This window comes from Trichomycterus rosablanca, chromosome 3 (genome assembly GCF_030014385.1).
Source record: "Trichomycterus rosablanca isolate fTriRos1 chromosome 3, fTriRos1.hap1, whole genome shotgun sequence".
Taxonomy (NCBI): domain Eukaryota; kingdom Metazoa; phylum Chordata; class Actinopteri; order Siluriformes; family Trichomycteridae; genus Trichomycterus; species Trichomycterus rosablanca.
In genome coordinates this window covers 53,627,980-53,646,516 of record NC_085990.1, presented here as the reverse complement: position 1 = coordinate 53,646,516, position 18,537 = coordinate 53,627,980, and the positions used below count along the sequence as shown (strand labels likewise).

Genomic DNA, 18,537 nt, shown 5'->3' with positions numbered 1-18,537 from the left:
TGATGAGCCGTAATGTGTCCCGCCGTGAGTGTGTGTGTGTGACACAGAGGTGGATGACAATGATGTTCCCCGAGAGGCGGTCAGCGATCCACGGCAGCCACGGATACGCTCTCATGCTCTGTTACACACACACACACACACACACACACTGACATGCCTTTGTTCATTAATTAATGTTCCAGATCATGAGGTCAGCAGGAACCTACAGCGTTATAATTAGTGTCTTTATTAAGCCGAGCGTTTTACCACAAACGTGGCAAAACCACAAACGTCCAGATGATTCTGGACTGGAACTGAAGTGCGTCTTCGGGCTTCTGTCGTACAATCAGAGCCGTGCGGTGGTGAGGTGTGGTGAGGTTGGTTCAGAGCCAGAATTATAAATCTATAAATAATAAAATGTGTCTATAACGTTATATACTCACCATTTATGCCACCTCTGGGGCAGCTTACCCATCCAGACTGCTTCTACTGTGATGGCCGAGAAGTTCTGTGACACTGTCTGAGCTCGCATTAAGAAATAAAGAACGCTGGCATCTGCGCTGGTGGAAAACAGGACTGTATCAAGCCTGGCATTATAATTCCAAAAAAGCAGGTTTGAACCACCATAAATAGCTGCAGAGTGAGTTTGGCAGTGAGTCACGTGAGAGTCGTGTCCTCCTGCTCTTTCTTTTTGGCCGGCAGAGGGGGCACGGAGACGCCACAAATACAATAATTCGCTCCAGGCTGGAGTTTTTTCTATATATCACAGTTTCTCTCTGTCATACTTGCCAGCTCCTTTTTTGCCAAACCTGCCTGGTACACAATGTCAGCACACTTATTTCCTTATTGAAACATAATAATCACAATAATAATTACAATCATATTAATATAATTAGATTTCATTATTAGTTGTTTTTGATGTTTCATGATGACAGGTGAGGCAGAGTTTACACATCACTTTGCTTAGCTGCATGTCATCCATAAGTGATAGCTCAGTGGTTAAGGTGCTGGACTAGTAAACAGAAGGTTGCCGGTTCAAGCCCCGCCACCACCAAGTTGGGTCCCTGAGCAAGGCCCTTAACCCTCAATTGCTCATTGTGTAAGTCGCTTTGGATAAAAGCGTCTGCTAAATGCTGAAAATGTAAATGAAAATGTAAAGCTGGTGATGGTAATGGTGGTGGTAATTGTGGTATTGGTAATGAAGATGATGGTGATGGTGGTGATGATGATGCTGATATTGGAGATGGTGGTGATGATATTATTGGTATTGGTGATGTTGGTATTGGTGATGGTAATGGTGGTATTGGTGATGATGGTGACGATGATGGTAATGGTGGTATTGGTAATGGTGGTGGTAATGATGGTGGTAATGATAGTGATGGTAGTAATGATGATGGTGGTATTAGTGATGTTGATAATGGTGATATTGCTAATGGTGACGCTGATGATAGCATTGGTATTGGTGTTGATGGTGATGGTGATATTGGTGATGATGGTGGTGATGGTAATATTGATGATAATGATGGTGATGATAGTATTGGTGATGATGATGGTGGTGATGATAGTGATGGTAATGGTGGTGATGATAGTATTGGTATTGGTGATGTTGGTGTTGATGGTGATATTGGTGATGATGATGATGGCGGTGATGGTGATATTGGTGATGATGATGGTGGTGATGGTGATATTGATGATATTGATGATGATGGTGGTGATGATAGTATTGGTATTGGTGATGGTGTTGATGGTGATATTGGTGATGATGATGGCGGTGATGGTGATATTGATGATGATGGTGGTGATGGTGATATTGGTGATGATGATGATGGTGGTGATGGTGATATTGATGATATTGATGATATTGATGATGATGGGGGTGATGGTGATATTGATGATATTGATGATGGTGGTGATGGTGATATTGATGATATTGATGATGATGGGGGTGATGATAGTGATGGTAATGGTGATGATGATAGAATTGGTATTGGTGATGGTGGTGATGGTGATGGTGATATTGGTGATGGTGGTGATGGTGACGGTGATATTGGTGATGGTGGTGATGTTGGTGTTGATGGTGATATTGGTGATGTAATGGTGGTATTTGGTGATATTGGTGATGGTAATGGTGGTGATGATGGTGCTGATGGTATTGGTCAAGGTAATGGTAGTGATGATGGTGGTAATGGTGGTATTGCTAATGGTGATGATGGTGATGGTGATATTGATGATGGTAGTGTTGTTATTGGTGATGGTAATGGTCGTATTAGTAATGGTGATGATAATACAGTCTGTGTGTAGTTTCACTCCCCGGTGGGACACGCCCGTACAGACTTTACTGTGCCGGAGCCGCGGCTGTATTTTCCTCTCTGATCTGTCTGGTGACTTTCGTTCCGTTTCACTCCGGGGATTCACGCGAGATTCGCTAATAAGATCATGTGATCGAGTCTCATTACCTCGCGGCGCATCTGCAGGAGCACATTGTGGTAGAGCGCAGTCAGCCGTACAGACGGGCCGGAGGATGATGGAAAATGCAGCGTATTCTAGCGCTGAGGCTAACAAACAGGTTTATTTGAAGGTGATTAGCATGTGTGTGGAAGCTTTAGATCTCGTCTTTGAGCCGTATTGCTAACTCTGCGCTTTAGCGGCTAAAGGTCGCCCGGTTAGGTGATAAATTGCGGGATGACTTGGCCTTTTGTGTCAGCGGCCGTGCTGAAGTAATTATAGCGGGAATAGCTATAATCACGCTCAAGAGCAGTCAGTGATAACGCTAGCGCAGAGTTTTACTCATCCTGCTCAGCGCTGTTGGCTAAATAAAGATCTCTAATTTGCAGGCTGTGTATGGAAGGCTTAATCTACGCTGGCACCCTGTGGCGCACCCTGTGGTGCCAGTACTGGTATGCTAAAACCGTTGGAGTGTTAGCCTGTTTCAGCGCTATATGATTATTCTATATTCCAAATTCTTAATGGCAGGTATAACAAATAGAATCCAAAATAATATACAGACAAAATGAATTTGTTTTAGTGACTCTCACTGCTAAAAAATACATTTTTAATGCATTTTCTCCCCGATTTAGTGACTCAATTTGTCTTACGCTGCTGAGAGATACCAGATTACATCCGAGGAGAGCATGTCGCCACCTGGACGCCCAAAATACAATTATTGTAAATAAATGTTATGCTTCGGCTTTCCAACATTAACCACCCATATATCATATCTATCTATTTCCTCGGCTGCTCCCGTTAGGGGTCGCCGGTGGATCGTGATCCGCATTATTGATCTGGCACAGTGTTTACGCCGGACGCCCTTCCTGACACGACCCTCCCTATTTATCCGGGCTTGGGACCGGCACTACAGTGCACTGGTTTGTGCATCCTAGCGGCTCAGTACCTGTAGGACAATTCAGTGTCTCCAATTAGCCTGGCTGCATGTTTTTGGACTGTGGGAGGAAACCGGAGCACCCGGAGGAAACCCACACAGACACCGGGAGAACATGCAAACTCAGCACAGAAAGAACCCGGACCGCCCCGCCTGGGGATCGAACCCAGGACCTTCTTGCTGTGAGGCGACAGTGCTACCCGCCGAGTCACCGTGCCGCCCATTAACCACCCTTATATACACGGCTATAAAAAGTTTATTTTATTTAAAAGTTACCTTGAAAGAACAAAAAAACTTTATTTTAATATTGAGAAATATTATATCAAATAAATCACAAACACATTTATACTGGCCATTTTGCTTCAAATAATCAAGCATCAACCACAAGTTCATAAACGAGATAATGAAGTCGTGGCCACACATTAAAAAGGCGTGGGAACGAGATAATGAAGTCGTGGCCACTCATTAATAAGGCGTGGGAACGAGATAATGAAGTCGTGGCCACTCATTAATAAGGCGTGGGAACGAGATAATAAAGTCGTGGCCACACATTAATAAGGCGTGGGAACGAGATAATGAAGTCGTGGCCACACATTAATAAGGCGTGGGAACGAGATAATGAAGTCGTGGCCACTCATCTTCAGTTTTCTTCAGGGGGGGGGGTGTAGATCATTCCAGACCTGTACCTGTTTCTCCTCCGACTATCTCACGCCAGCAAGCGCCGCCTGCGAGTCCATTCTTCTCAATAAAAGAGCAAAATTGATTTCTTCCGACTCGTCTCGGTCACTGTCGACGCCACACTGGTGTCAGAAGAAAATAATCTCTACTAAGACCCACGAAGCTCACATCCGTAGCAGGGCTGCTGTTTAGAGATCTTTAGGGTGATGCGTGTGGCGTAAGTTGGTAGAAAGAGCACAAAGCCTGGACCCCTGAGCAATAGAAAAGCTCCACGATTACAGAAACACAGAGGATCATGTTTAACATTATTATCCAAAGTGACTTACAGTACAGTTACAGTATACAGTCTGAGCTATTGAGGGTTAAGGGCCTTCCTCAAGGGCCCAACAGTGGCAACCTGGCAGTGGTGGGGCTTGAACCTTTTGATTGCTAGGCTACAACTGCCCTTAAAGCCATAGATGTCATGCCATGACTTCTCACGTGTGTTTTTGTGACTAAATGTAGGGTTCTTCAGGGTTCCTCAGGGTTCTTCAGTGTTCTTTAGGATTGTCAGTGTTCTTCAGGGTTCTTCAGTGTTCTTCGGTGTTCTTCGGTGTTCTTCAGTGTTCTTCAGGGTTTTCAGGGTTCTTCAGTGTTCTTCAGGGTTCTTCAGGGTTCCTCAGGGTGTTCAGGGTTCTTCAGGGTTTTTCAGGGTTTTCAGGGTTCTTCAGGGTTTTTCAGGGTTTTTCAGGGTGTTCAGGGTTCTTCAGGGTTCTTCAGGGTTTTTCAGGGGTTGCAGGTTTCTTTAGGATTCTTTCGGGTTCCTCAGGGTTCTTTAAAGCTTTCAGGGTTCTTCAAGGTTTTCAGGGTTCTTCAGGGTTCCTCAAGGTTTTAAGGGTTTTTCAGGGTTTTCAGGGTTCTGCCAAGTTCTTCAGTGTTCTTCAGGGTTTTCAGATTTTTTCAGGGTTTTCAGGATTCTTTAGAGTTTTTAGGGTTCTTCAGGGTTCTTCAGGGTGTTCAGGGTTCTTCAGGGTTCTTCAGGGTTTTTCAGGGTTTCCAGTGTTCTTCAGGATTTTCAGAGTTCTTTAGGGTTCTTCAGGTTTCTTTAGGGTTTCTCAGGGTTCTTCATTATTCTTCAGGGTTCTTCAGATTTCTTCAGGGGTTTCAGGTTTCTTTAGGTTTTTCAGGGTTCTTTAGGGTACTTCAGGATTATTTAGGGTTCCTCGGGGTTCTTCAGGGTTTTCAGGGTTCTTCAGAGTTCTTCAGGGGGTTCAGGTTTCTTCAGGGTTTTCAGGGTTCTTCAAGGTTCTTCATAGTTTTCAGGGGTTGCAGGTTTCTTTAGGATTCTTTAGGGTTCCTCAGGGTTCTTCATGATTCTTTAGGGTTCTTCAGATTTCTTCAAGGGTTTCAGGTTTCTTCAGGTTTCTTTAGGTTTTTCAGGGTTCTTTAGGGTACTTCAGGATTCTTTAGGGTTCTTCAGAGTTCTTCAGGGGTATCAGGTTTTTTCAGGGGTTTCAGGTTTCTTTAGGGTTTTCAGGATTTTTCAGGGTTCTTCAGAATTATTCAGGGGTATCAGGTTTTTTCAGGGGTTTCAGGTTTCTTTAGGGTTTTCAGGATTTTTCAGGGTTCTTCAGATTTCTTCAGGGGTTTCAGGTTTCTTTAGGTTTTTCAGGGTTCTTTAGGGTACTTCAGGATTATTTAGGGTTCCTCAGGGTTCTTCAGGGTTTTCAGGGTTCTTCAGAGTTCTTCAGGGGTTTTAGGTTTCTTTAGGGGTTTCAGGTTTCTTCAGGGTTCTTCAGGGTTTTCAGGGTTTTTCAGGGGTTGCAGGTTTCTTTAGGGTTTTCAGGATTTTTTAGGGTTCTTCAGAGTTCTTCAGGGCTTTCAGGTTTCTTCAGGGTTTACAGCCTAGAAAACACGAATGCTGTGGCACATTTAGGGCATTCTGCTCTCACAGTGTGTTCTGGAACAGCATCAGGGCTTCAAGACGAAGAAGTGCACCAACTAATGCACTAACAAAGAAGACAGGAAGAAAATGTGATAAGTAGGAATCTTTCCACCTGGAGCGCATTAGTGCTCACAACGGGTCGGGCTGTAACTCCGTGCTCCCTCTGCTAAACCCTAAGCTAAGCTAATGCTAAAGATGAGTCCAGAACAAAATTAACAGATTGCTAAGCTAAACAATCTGCTAACCTGGACGAACAGAAATGCTAACACTTTCCTAAGGCTAATTAATATGCCAACCAAGGACCTAACAGAGACGACAGATAGAAGTCGTGATATGTAGGAAACCTTCCACCTGGAGCGTATTAGCGCTCACAGTGCAACTGAGCTCTCTAACTCCACCTGCTGGCCAAACTAGGCAGCGCAGAGGGACAGAAGTCACAGGTGATTGTCAATACAAGACGCTGACCAATCAACATGATTCTGCGCCTCTGTGGCCCCAACTGCAGGCCAGACTAGGCAGCACAGAGGGACATGACTGCTAACGTATTCAAATATTATCACTCGCAAAGCAACCAGCATCACAACTCATCACATAAAGTAGATCCTAGTGAACCACTTGTATTCACCACTCCTCACTACGAGTCCTAATTATAGCTGGATTCATTATAACAGCTCCTCTGATAATTACATTCCTGCACGTGCTCAGTCTCATGAGGTTTGTTTTTATTTAATGGTGTTAATATAACACAGCGCTGCTGTAGCACCAGGAGACCTGCGAGGGTCGAGAACCTCAAACCCTGCATGTCTACATGTGTTATTTGGATGGGAATGAAGTGTCAGTAGGCTGAAAGATGGCTTGGTGGGTAGCACTGTCGCCTCACGGCAAGAAGGTCCTGGGTTTGATTTCTTTCAGTGTGGAGTTTGCATGTTCTCCCTGTGTCTGTATGGGTTTCCCGTGAGTGCTCCGGTTTTCTCCCACAGTACAAAGACATCTAGTGTATATATACGTGTGTGTGTGTGTGTATGTGTGTGTGTGTGTGTGTGTGTGTGTGTGTTTGCCTTGTGATGGACTGTTGACCATTTTCCCAGTGAATTAGACCCACTGCAACCCTCAATACGATAAAGTAGTGGTGGTAAATATAAAAAAAAAAAAATAAAAAAAAATAAAAATGAATAAATAAATGAATAAATGAATAAATGAATGAATAAATAAAAAAATAAATTAATTAATAAATAAACAAAAATAATAAATACAAAAATACAAAAATAAATGAATAAATAAATAAATAAATACGTAAATACATAAATGAATTAATTAATGAATAAATGAGTAAATAAATAAATAAGTAAATAAATAAATAAATACGTAAATACATAAATGAATTAATTAATGAATAAATGAGTAAATAAATAAATAAGTAAATAAATAAATAAATACGTAAATACATAAATGAATTAATTATTGAATAAATGAGTAAGTAAAAAATGAATGAATAAATGAATGAATACATAAATGAATGAATTAATTAATTAATTAGAAAATAAAACATGAATGAATAAATAAATAAATTAATAAATACATAAATAAATTAATAAATGAATGAATACATTAATAAATAAATTAATTAATAAATACATAAATAAATAAATGAAAAAATTAATGAATAAATGAGTAAATAAATAAATGAATAAATTAATGAATAAATAAATCATAATATTAATAATCTAATTATATATAATACTAAATAAATAATAATTTACTGTTAGTTTGGGGTCGATTATTAAATTCTACATTTATTTACCAGAAGCTCGTCTGTGTTCAGAGGTGAACAAGAATTAAAAACACGACTGCACAAGAAAGTCATTTATTTATTTATCATTCATTTATTCATTGTCTGTTTTTTCACCACTTTATCCTGGTCAGGGTCTCAGTGGATCTAATTCAGTCCATCACAGGTCAGATAAAGACCTGATAAAGGTTCAGAATCATTTACAGTTTGATATCAGGTTTTAACTCTGGATTTAGTTTATTATGTTGATCCAAACCTCAAATTTCTCTCTTTGTTTCCTCTCCTCTGTTCCCTAAAGTTGCAGATGGGGTTCCGGTACAGAAGGACGGGGAGCAGGTGAGTCTGGCAACAAAATACTTAAATTTACTCTCAGAAATACAAATCTGAGCAAATAAATCCTTCATACCTGCGTGTTCAATTTGCGTTGGAAAGTGAAAGTTAAATTAAAGATGCTCCTTTGTCACCCCCTGCTGTCACTACAAAGAACGCTGTGCTTTGATTGGTGGTCGAGCTGTAGACCAATTTCTAGTGACAGTACAACTGATCGATCATATATTCCATCTAAATGAACAGTCTTTGTTATCTCTGACTTTATGGCCAGTTCCGCCCACCGTGCCAGCTACAATGATATCAGTCTGCAATGCCATGTGCAGTTCTGCTTCCTTTTCCTTTATGTTTCTTGATATTCCTAATGGAACACACGGATACAAATTGTTGTGGGGTGTTGTGGGTGCCTCACAGCAGCAATTTTGCGATAGCCTGGGTTCTATCCCTGTTCTGTACAGGTTTTAGTTGATTCTTTATACTGAGGTAGAAAAACAACCTTGAGAAGATTGAAAAGCCACAGAAATGCACGTCCTCAATTATTCAGCAGAATCTCTGCAGCCGTGTGTGTTAAATTATGTACGACTGAGCCGTGACCTCGAGAACCTCAACAAAAACGAGCAAAGAGCAGCAGCTGTGGTGTAAAACACGGTTCCTCAGATCCATGATGCAGCTCTGTTATGAAACGATCAAGCAAATGTCACATGTAGCACGTTTCCACCACAATAACTCAAGGTTCTTGAACCGGTTCCATTTAGGATTCTTAGAACCTTGGTGCTTTTTAAAGCGAGTGTGAAGATTTGAGCTTTGAGAGTTTGACGAGGGCCAAATTGTGATGGCTAGACGACTGGGTCAAAAAGTGCTCCAAGGAAGGAACAGTGGTAAACCGGCGACAGGATCATGGCTCAGTGATGCACGTGTGGTCTGATCCAACAGAGGAGCTACTGTAGCTCAAACTGCTGAAGAAGTTCATGCTGGTTCTGATAGAAAGGTGTCAGAATACACAGAGCAGCACAGTTTGTTGTGTATGGGGCTGCATAGCTGCAGACCAGTCAGGGTGCCCATGCTGACCCCTGTCCACCACCGAAAGCACCAACAATGTGCACGTGAGCATCAGAACTGGACACAGAGCAATGGAAGAAGGTGGCCTGGTCTGAGAACACATCTCGGAACACATGGCACCATGAAACCTCGGGTCCTGCCATCCATGTGGCTGTTACTTTGACACATAGCACCCAACTAAGCATTGTGGCAGACCATGTTCATCCTTTCATGGAGACGGTTATCTGTGGCCTCCTTCAGCAGGATGATGCTCCCAGGAACGGTTTGAGGAGAACAACAACCAGTTTGGCCTCCAGATTCCCCAGATCTCAATCCAATCCAGCATCTGTGGGACGTGCTGGACAAACAAGTCCGATCCATGGAGGCCCCAGCTCACAACTTACAGGAGTTAAAGGATCTGCTGCTAGATACCACAGCACACCTTCAGGGGTCTAGTGGGGACCAACACAATATTAGGAAGGCGGTCATAATGGTCAAAATGCAATTTATATGTAATTTATACCCTCAAAACGTGAGACTGATTAGAGCGCCACATATCTTCACCTCTGTGTTCTCTCCGGATCAAACCTCCCCTCCATTTCTCCTTTCTTTCTCTCTTCAATTTTGAAATACTGTCACAAATCCCTCTGTCCTGTCCGTGTCCTTTTTTCTACTGTTGCCATACTTGCTGTGTTTTTCTATCCCTCCCTTTCTCCCCCACTTTTGCGTTCCCTTCTCTCCCAGCGTGGCCGAACAGACTTTTCATGGGATGGAATCAACGTAAGTGCCGTGATTATCCCTCCCTCCTTCTGCTTTCCTTTCTCTGGTTTTCATTATTTATTTTCTTTCTTTATTTCTCTAGAATTCACGTTAGAAAGCTTTGACTTGCCCCCTCACGCCCCATCGCCTGCCCCCGCGGCCCCCCTCCGTAATAACGGTAGCCATTAGAGCCCGCTGCTAACCAAAACCGCCTCGAACTACACTTCCCACGGTGCACCAGGACCAACACTAACCAGCAGACTTCTGGGAAATGTAGTCCTCCATGCTCATGTTGATGGAATGCTAACTCTCCCATCACTCCTGTCCTTCTCCATTCTAATAATATCTGCACAGTTTCACCAACTCGAACGTTCCTTTCCTCTCACTGTTCCTCTTCTGCTGCACTTCCTCTCCCCCCCCCCCCCCCCCCCCCCGTCCCGTTTCCTGTCTTTCTGTGTCTTCTCCCGTCCAGCTCTCCATGGAGGACACGACCTCCATCCTGCCCCGGCTGAAGAAGCGGAACTCCAACGCCTACGGCATTGGCGCTCTGGCTAAGTCCTCACTGTCAGGTGTGTCAGGTGTGTGTCTGTCCTGTCAACTGGTAACTGACCCCATGTTGGCTCCGGTCCGTGTGAGTGGACCCGGAGCCAACATGGCCCCTCGTGGGTGCCCTTTTCACTCCCTTATTTTCATTTATCGATCCTTGCCAATGGCTCCTGAGGTCATTGGTGGAATTATACCTGATTGTACCTGCTATATTTTTAATTTCCAATTCCCTCGGCTCGTATTTGTACCTGGGAGTGCTGACGGACGGGGAATACGATTGGTCCTGTGTGTCGACTGCTTGTGTAGTGTAGTGTGAAGATGGCTCAGTGTTTTGTGATGTATTTAGTGTCTCTTTGTGTGTGTGTGTGTGTGTGTGTGTGTGTAAACCTGTAAAGTGCAGTTCAGTGTGACGTGTTTCTTATGCTGCCTCAGTAGAGAGGATTCTAATAACACATGGAGCTCATAAGGCAGATTATTTAGACGCTCTACTTTACGTCTCCACAGTTTTAGCTTACTAAGCTAACACAGTTTGCCTCAGGACGCTCAATCCGCTAGCACGCCAGCTAACGTCTTCCTCCGTGTCCCTGATGCCCCAATTTACAAATAAACGACACTTTTATAATTCCACCTTTATACACATTAAACATCAATAAGAATTTATTTACATGTGAAAATAACTCATTGGTTGCTCCGCATTGATTCGTCCGCCACGTTTGTAGTTCTTTCGTGAGAAAAGTCGTGCCGCACTGAATGCTGGGATTGCCTTCACAGTGATGCTGGGGACGTGTCACCTAAATGTCACCTAAAAGAGTGAATAGTAAGTACAAATCTGACCAATTGTGGTTAAGAAGCTAAATCAGCCGAATTTTCGAATACATCGTATCGAATCTCAGCTCTACGTTTCCGACTGGATTGGGTGGCTGCATGAACAACGATTGGCTGTTGTTCAGGGTTAGAGGGTAAAAAGTCGGATCATAGGTCCTCATAACTGGTACAACTGCAGCCCCTGCTGGCTGAGGAATAATGCTGATGGGGGTGTGGCCCTCCGTACACAGTGCTCGTCGGTGTATGAACTGGACTCGTGCAGGTGAAAAATGCAGTCTGTACTGACTGTACGTGCCGGAGGGGGCGTATGTCAGTTGAGAGGCGTCCTCAGTCAGCGGTGAAGGGTAATCAGGGTAATTGGACACGACTAGATTGGGGGGGGAAATAGGGGGGGGGGGGAATTATATAAAAAAATCAATCAATCAAAGCTAAATCAATATATTATGAGGTCTGTAGTGAGTATTTGTAAATAAAACTAATATTAAATCAATACATCTGCAGTAATTCAGCACTGTAGTGTGGACATGACGTCTAGTCTGAATTTACAACACATTATAGATTATAATGATAGAGCAGAGTGATCATCCTCCTCCAATCAGCCCTTTTCATTCACTGTCATCATTCATAACCAGTCATAACCAGTCATAACCAGTTATAACCATCTCTTTCACCCTCTGATCATTAACATTCATGTACATTCATTAACATCAGTCCATTTTCCTCATTAATTCTCAGCCTCGTTCCTCCTCGTATGTGGACGTCACATCTAATCAGCACTTAAAGATTTATCGACAGTGTAAACGCCACTAATCCCTATTTTTACTCATCACAGCTTCTCTGCATCCACAAACACTTTCCTGCTCATTTTCTTTGCTGTACGTTATAACAGGGTTGCCAGGTTCACAATATTTTCTGCTAAATTTGGCTTGTTTGGAAATGCATCAGAGGGTGAAAATGTAAAAGGTCGAGAGGTGAGATTGTTCAGGCTACTGCAGACGAAAAGCTTCTGTTACACACAGAACAACATAATGAATTTTACTATAAACGTGTACTGATAGATAGACAGACAGACAGACAGACAGACAGACAGACCGATAGATAGATAGATATTATAGATAGATAGATAGATAGATAGATAGATAGATAGATAGATAGATAGACAGACAGACAGACAGACAGACAGACAGACAGACAGACAGACAGATATTATAGATAGATAGATAGACAGATAGATAGATAGATAGACAGACAGACAGACAGACAGACAGATATTATAGACAGACAGACAGACAGACAGACAGACAGATATTATAGATGTATAGACAGACAGACAGACAAATAGACAGACAGACAGATAGATAGACAAATAGATAGATAGATAGATAGATAGATAGATAGATAGATAGATAGATAGATAGATAGATAGATAGATAGATAGATAGATAGATAGATATTATAAATAGACAGACAGACAGACAGACAGATAAATAGACAGACAGACAGACAGACAGACAGACAGACAGACAGACAGACAGACAGACAGACAGACAGACAGATAGATAGATAGGTAGATAGATAGATAGATAGATAGATAGATAGATAGATAGATAGATAGATAGATAGATAGATAGATAGATAGATATTATAAATAGACAGACAGACAGATAAATAGACAGACAGACAGACAGACAGACAGATAGATAGATATTATAAATAGACAGACAGACAGACAGATAAATAGACAGACAGACAGACAGACAAATAGACAGACAGACAGACAGACAGATATTACAGACAGACAGACAGACAGACAGACAGACAAATAGACAGACAGACAAATAGACAGACAGACAGATAGATAGACAGATAGATAGATAGATAGATAGATAGATAGATAGATAGATAGATAGATAGATAGATAGATAGATATTATAAATAGACAGACAGACAGACAGACAGACAGACAGACAGACAGGTAGATAGATAGATAGATAGATAGATAGATAGATAGATAGATAGATAGATAGATAGATAGATAGATAGATAGATAGATAGACAGATAGACAGATAGACAGACAGACAGACAGACAGACAGACAGACAGACTGCCTGGCCAAAAAAAGATCACACTCTAATATTTGGTTGTAGCGCCTTTAGCTTTGATTACGGCCCGCATTCGCTGTGGCATCGTTTCCACAAGCTTCAACGTCACAACATTTATTTCTGTCTAGAGAACCTCTTTCACAATTTAAGCCCGATGAATCCTGGCATTGTCATCTTGGAATATGCCCGTGCCATCAAGATGCCATCAAGATCATGATGGGTGCATCACTTCAGCCACCTCTCTTCTTACCCTGATGTGCCCATCACTCTGGACCTTCTTCCATTGCTCCAGAGTCCAATCTTTATGCTCCATAGCAAACTGAAGCCGTTTTTGCCGGTTAGCCTCACTGACGAGTGGTTTTCTTAAGGCTACACAGCTGTTTAGTCCCAATCCCTTGAGTTCCCTTCACATTGTGCGTGTGTGGAAATGCTCTTACTGTCACTATCAAACATCCCAGAGTTCTACTGGAGTTTTTCTACCATCTGATTTCACCAAACGTTTAAGTGATTGCCGATCACCATCATTCCTTCCCTGAAGATGATGCCCCCCCCCCCCCCCTCCCGTCCATCCACTTTTTAATAATATGCTGGACAGTTCTTAACCCGATTTTAGTAGTTTCAGCTTCTCCTTAGATGTTTTCTCGGCTTCATGCATGCCAATAATTTGACCCTTCTGAAACAGATGAACATCTTTTCCACGACCACAGGATGTGTCTTTCCACATGGTTGTTTAACAAATGAGAAGCTACTCACTGCATCAGTTAGGGTTAAATAACTTTTTCCAGCTGAAACATAATCAGATAGAGAGACAGACAGACAGACAGATAGATAGACAGACAGATACGTAGATAGATTATAGATAGATAGACCCATAGATTAAAACGTCTGCACCACCTTAGATTTTGGTCTAGTTTCTTCTACTGAAGGACAGTTTTTAACTTCAGGCTGGATATTTTTAGCTGGATCTGGCAACCCTACATCATAACATCACCACCCTTTTGAGTTGAAGCATCCTTCCCCAGGTTCTTCTGAATGACACAGTTCCTCCTCTCACTCCTCCTTCTGTCCGACCCTACAGGGGTGAGCCGATCCATGAAGGACAAGGTGACGAAGCCCACCGCCATGGCCCAGGGCAGAGTGGCTCACATGATAGAGTGGCAGAACTGGAGCATGCAGACAGTGGGTGCAGGGGGCACCAGCGCCGGGCGCGTCACCACCAGCCACCTCCAGCACGAGCGCAAGCTGGAGAACGACGCCTACAGCGACCTCAGCGAAGGAGAGAAGGAGGCTCGCTTTGTGGCAGGTAAAACCAGAGAGGGAATGGGGGAGAAGGGTGATTATCAGTCAGATTATCACTCAGAATTAAGGCGCAGTAGAAGCATTTTAAGGGATCTAAGAATTTAGACATGCCTTCTTCTCAGGAGAGTAGGATGATGGGAAATGTGTCTGTGTAGAGAGAGACTGATCCGTTAGAGTTAATTTCCTCGCTCAGCTGTGGTTGGACTGTAAAGGTGTCAGCATATTTTCTCCAGTTTTAATAAAAGTGTATCAGCATAATATGTGTTTTATTTCCCTCTTTTTTATCTGGTCTGTTGTTGTGTGTAGGTGTTATGCAGCAGTTTGCGATATCCGAGGCCACCCTGCTCGCCTGGAACTCCCTGGACGGAGAGAGCATGAGCGCAGGATCCAACCAGGGCAGCGTCGCTCACCTGAGTGAGGTTAACCAGGAGAGCATCACCAGCCGAGGTACAGGAACAAGTAAATGAGATTAGATTAGAGGATAAGATATATGATAGGATATGATACAATGAGATAAGATGTAAGATATGATAACATAAAATATATAATATAATAAGATATGATAGAACAGATGAGATATGATATATGATTAGATATATATGATGAAATGACATGATAAAATGAGATGATATGATATGATGAGATATATGATGATAAGATGAGATGATATATATGATAAGATAAAATTCCTTTATTGATCCCCATGGGGGAAATTTGAGTATGATATGATAAGATTATATAATATGATAAGATGAGATATATGATAAGATGAGATATATGATAAGATGAGATATATGATAGGATGAGATATATGATTAGATGAGATATATGACAAGAAGAGATATATGATAAGATATATGATATAAGATGAGATATATGATATAAGATGAGATATATGATATAAGATGAGATATGTAATATAAGATGAGATATCTGATAAGATATGTTAAGATATGATAAGATGAGATATAATATAAGATGAGGTATATGATATATGATAAGATGAGATATAAAATATAAGATGAGATATATAATATATTATGATAAGATATGATAATATAAGATTATATAATATGATAAAATGAGATTATATAATATGATAAGATATGATAAGATGAGATGATATATATGATTAACATAAGATAAGATGAGATATATGATAAGATATGATAAGATAAGATTATATAATATGATAAGATATGATGAAATGGGATTTTATATATATATATATATATATATATATATATATATATATTATATATATATATATATAAGATGAGATATATGATAAGATGAGATGAAATATATGATAAGATAATGAGATACATGATATGATAAGATTTAGATATACGATAAAATGTGATATGATAAGATGATATATATAATAAGATATGATAAGATAAGATGAGATGAGATATATGATATGATAAGATGAGATAAGATATATGATAAGATAAGATGAGATATATGATGATGAGATATATGATAAGACAAGATGATATATATAATAAAAGGAGATGAGATATATGATAAGATGAGATATATGATATGATATAAGATATTGGTATGTTGGACTGGAGTTCCAACAAAATCATCAAACTATCTCTCTATGGATCTGACACAGGGGCGCAGTAATGTTAAAACAGGAAAGGAGCCTTCCCCAAACTGTTGCCACAAAGTTGGAAAGCAAAATGTGTTTAATATAACTGATGTTATACACCACTGAGTCCCGGTACCCAGAGTAGTTTTATGATGTAATTCATCTCTGTTAGTCTGTGGACGGTTCTTTGCATGTTGTTGGTAATTGGGTGGAGCATCCAGTCTAAACCCTTGTGTTATGTTTGAGTCAGTGTGCCCAGGTTCCAATCTCAGCTCTGCTACCGTTTGGCTGGGCGCCCCCTAGTGTGCACTGTCGGCAGTGCAGACAGTGCAGCAGACAAAAAAAAGCGTGTTTAACATTGTCATTATCTAATATTACCTGTATAATAAGCCGCTTGGTCTTATTTAACTACTGGCAGGATCTCACGCTGCACTGGAGGTGCAATACACACATGACCAGCACATCCTGCCCAGCTGTAAGGTTACGCATCATGTTTGGTCAATAAGATAAACATTCATTAAATGTACACAGATTAAATCTTGAGCTGCTGGTCGATACTCCTGGTACGTGTGTTGAATACAGCAGATACGGGCAGCACAAAGACCTGAGTGACCTTAATAAGGGTCGTTGAAGTCGTTGAAGTCATTGAAGACCTCAACAGTGATCTGATGAGGGACAAGAGTTGATGGGTAACCAAGACCAAGCCAAGACTGTGGTGTCTAGTAAAGACCAATAGAAGGGCTATGGTGGCTGAACACAGAGTATCAAACCCTCTGTATATGGGGCTGTGCAGTCAAGGGTCAGTCAAAGTGCTCTTGGTAACCCCTGTCCAGCATGGAAGGCACCTACGATGGGCACACAGGCGCCAAAACTGGACATCAGAGGTCCGACAAGGCTAACTTCTGATATCCTAGACGGCTAGTAAAACAAACGTATGGTTGTTATAACCGCTATAACAGCTAGCTAGTTGACTAATTGGCTAACTGGCTAATTTCTAGCATCATTGTTTATCTTCTGCCTCTTTCAGACCAGATCTTACACCACTCGTCTGCAGAAGTGTGGCCTCACACGTACGTCTCACAGGGACTCTACTGCCTCTCCTCGTCCGACGCTTGGGAGCCCATCAGCAACGAGCAGTCGGGCGTGGCCTCGCCGGCCGCCGGCTCCTACGTCATGGCCGGCGGAGCCTCCTGCGACAGCGGCTACGACGGACACGCGGCTCAGTACCTGTCTCAGCAGCAACAGCAGCAGTTCCTCCAACACCAGAGCCAGTTACACCATCTACAGCAGCTTCAACAGATCCAGCAATACCAGCAGCAACAGATCATGCAGCAACAGCAACAGGTACGACTGCCGCGTCGGGGGGGGGGGGGGGGGTGGGGGGAGGTGGGTACACAGGTGTTCTGTCCAAAACACCTTCATGCTTTCATCATCGTAGTTTATAGGTACGCTAAAGTTATAGTTTATACACTTACAGGTACCTTTATTGCAATAGTTGTAGTCTAGTGGTTAAGGTACTGGACTAGTAACCGAAAGGTCGCTGGTTCAAGCCCCACTACTGCCAGGTTGTCACCACTGAGCAAGACCCTTAACCCTCAATTGCTTAGACTGTATACTGTCACAGTACTGTAAGTCTGATACATGCCTCAATAGAGTGCCAACCAAAAATATTAAGCCAACTGAATAAGGGTTCAGGGTATGTGGTTCTAATAAAGTGGCCAGAAAGTTTAAACACTATTTAATAATCCCAACAATACTGCTGTACCTAATGCACACACTATCATGTCAATACCAGAACTGTGCACCTCCCATCATCACCTGGTCCGTGAGGGTCAAATGGCTACAGTCAGTAATTGTATACCCACAGTGTTCTTCAGTGTGGTGGGTGGAGCTTACAACCAGTAAATGTATATAACACCTAAGTGTACCTAATAAAGTGCTCGTTGAGCGTAGAGTTCAAACTCAGAGGCGGTTTGTTATACAGCGCTGAATTTAGCTGCAGCACATTAGCGCTAATAAGCGTGAAATCCCGCCGGACCGCTAGTTCTTCTTCTACTGCCTTACTGGAAGTGAGCGTGACAGGGCGACCCGTTACACTAATAGTCTTGTTTCTTTATGATAGCCGTACCACTTTAGCAATTAGACTTAAATCACGTCCTGCTAGCTCCCCCAGCCCGGCGGAGACTGTGTCATTAATATATAAACAAGGAACCGTTTGAACGCTTAGCGTGTCTACTCTTTAGCAACATTTTAAATAATATTAGTTACATTAAAAATGAAGAAATACATTCT

At 42.0% G+C, this 18,537-nt stretch overlaps 1 protein-coding gene across 2 annotated transcripts in view; it reads left to right on the top strand.

Moving 5' to 3' along the window:
- fam131bb (family with sequence similarity 131 member Bb) overlaps positions 1-18,537 on the top strand; it is a 39,574-nt gene that overhangs the window by 14,169 nt on the left and 6,868 nt on the right. The window contains exons 2-6 of one of the 2 annotated variants that reach the window (XM_062991475.1): positions 8,048-8,085; positions 10,346-10,451; positions 14,425-14,649; positions 14,952-15,092; positions 17,273-17,589. In XM_062991475.1, coding sequence (XP_062847545.1) covers positions 8,048-8,085; positions 10,346-10,451; positions 14,425-14,649; positions 14,952-15,092; positions 17,273-17,589 — 827 coding nt within the window. The remainder of the gene's footprint in view (positions 1-8,047; positions 8,086-10,345; positions 10,452-14,424; positions 14,650-14,951; positions 15,093-17,272; positions 17,590-18,537) is intronic. The other variant, XM_062991476.1, reaches the window with a different exon arrangement.